The sequence below is a fragment of the Nicotiana tomentosiformis genome, chromosome 3 (assembly GCF_000390325.3).
Source record: "Nicotiana tomentosiformis chromosome 3, ASM39032v3, whole genome shotgun sequence".
Classification (NCBI taxonomy): Eukaryota; Viridiplantae; Streptophyta; class Magnoliopsida; order Solanales; family Solanaceae; genus Nicotiana; species Nicotiana tomentosiformis.
Window position 1 is genome coordinate 93,082,353 of NC_090814.1, and position 1,369 is coordinate 93,083,721.

At 42.9% G+C, this 1,369-nt stretch overlaps 1 protein-coding gene across 1 annotated transcript; it reads left to right on the forward strand.

Annotated features, from left to right (window-relative positions):
- Window positions 1–296: 296 nt before the first annotated feature.
- On the forward strand, window positions 297–803 carry LOC138908171 (uncharacterized). Its single transcript, XM_070198819.1, has one exon. It carries the CDS (start codon window positions 297–299, stop codon window positions 801–803), a length of 507 nt encoding a protein of 168 aa, XP_070054920.1.
- The last annotated feature ends 566 nt before the right edge of the window (window positions 804–1,369 follow it).

The window sequence follows — 1,369 nt, forward strand, 5'->3', positions numbered from 1 at the left end:
ATAAATCATTAAAAACACATTCGGGAAGTTTTATTTAGGGGAACGGGGTTCTAACAGTCAAAACGACCGATTGGATCGTTACGTTCGTGATGTTAAAACCTGTTCTTAGTGATCGACTAGCAATACGGTATCTCCAATTTCAACAATTCGAGATTTTGTACATCCCTCAAAAGGCTGTAAAAGGAGAAGAATTGGCAGACTTCTTGGCATATCACCCTATACCTGATGATTGGGAGCTAACTGATGAACTGCCTGATAAGGACGCAATGGTCATTGAAGTTCAAACTACATGAAAGATGTACTTTGATGGTGCTGCACATTGCGGAGGAGCTGGTGCTGGTATAGTATTTGTCATTTCTCAAGGTGAAGTTCTTCCCTACTCTTTTACGTTGACGCAACTCTGCTCTAACAACGTTGCTGAGTATCAAGCACTAATACTTGGGCTCGAAATGGTTGTCGAAATAAAGCGGTTGCAATTGCAAGTCTTTGGTGACTCTCAGTTAGTGGTCAATCATCTTCTAGGTAGTTACGAGGTCAAGAAGCCTGAACTATGCCCATATCATGATTACGCTAAAATATTAATGAGGTGGCCTGGTGATGTGACTATTCAGCATGTGCCAAGGAAAGAAAATAAGAAGGTTGATGCTTTAGCTGCCCTAGCTTCGTCGTTAACCCTGCCTGATCAAGCGCAAGTTACTGTCTGCCAAAAATGGGTAGTACCGTCACCAAATGAGGCTGAAGGTGAAGAAAATGAACTCAAGCATCTTGTCGCTGTTTCTGAAGTTGAGAAAGAAGAATGGTGACAACCCATTATCGACTACTTATGCTATGGGATACTTCCAGAAAATCCGAGGAGGAGGACTGAAATACGTCGTCGTGCACCTCGCTTTCTTTACTACAAAGATATTCTATACAGAAGGTCATTCGAGGGAGTACTCTTGCAAGGCTTAGGGGAAGAAGAAGCACTCCAAGCTTTGCAAGAGGCACATTATGAGGTATGTGGGTCACACCAGTCTGGACCAAAGCTCCACTTCCATATAAAAAGGATGGGATATTATTGGCCAACGATGATAAAAGATTACTTGGACTACGCTCGAAGATGCAAGGCTTGTCAATTCCATGTGAATTTTATTCATCAACCTCCTGAAGTGTTGCACCCGACTGTGGCATCCTGGCCGTTTGACGCTTGGGGATTAGATGATGTTGGACCACTGCCAAAGTCCTCGGGTGGGCACCTATACATCTTGGCTGCAACTGACTACTTCTCAAAATAGGCTGAAATTGTTGCTCTTAAGGAAGTAAAGAAGGAGAATGTTGCAAGTTTCATCCGAGTAAACATAATCTATCACTTTGGCATTCCTCGTTACAT

Excerpts from the sequence above, each read along its gene's own strand:
- LOC138908171 (XM_070198819.1), top strand. The coding sequence starts at position 297 with ATGTACTTTGATGGTGCTGCACATTGCGGAGGAGCTGGTGCTGGTATA.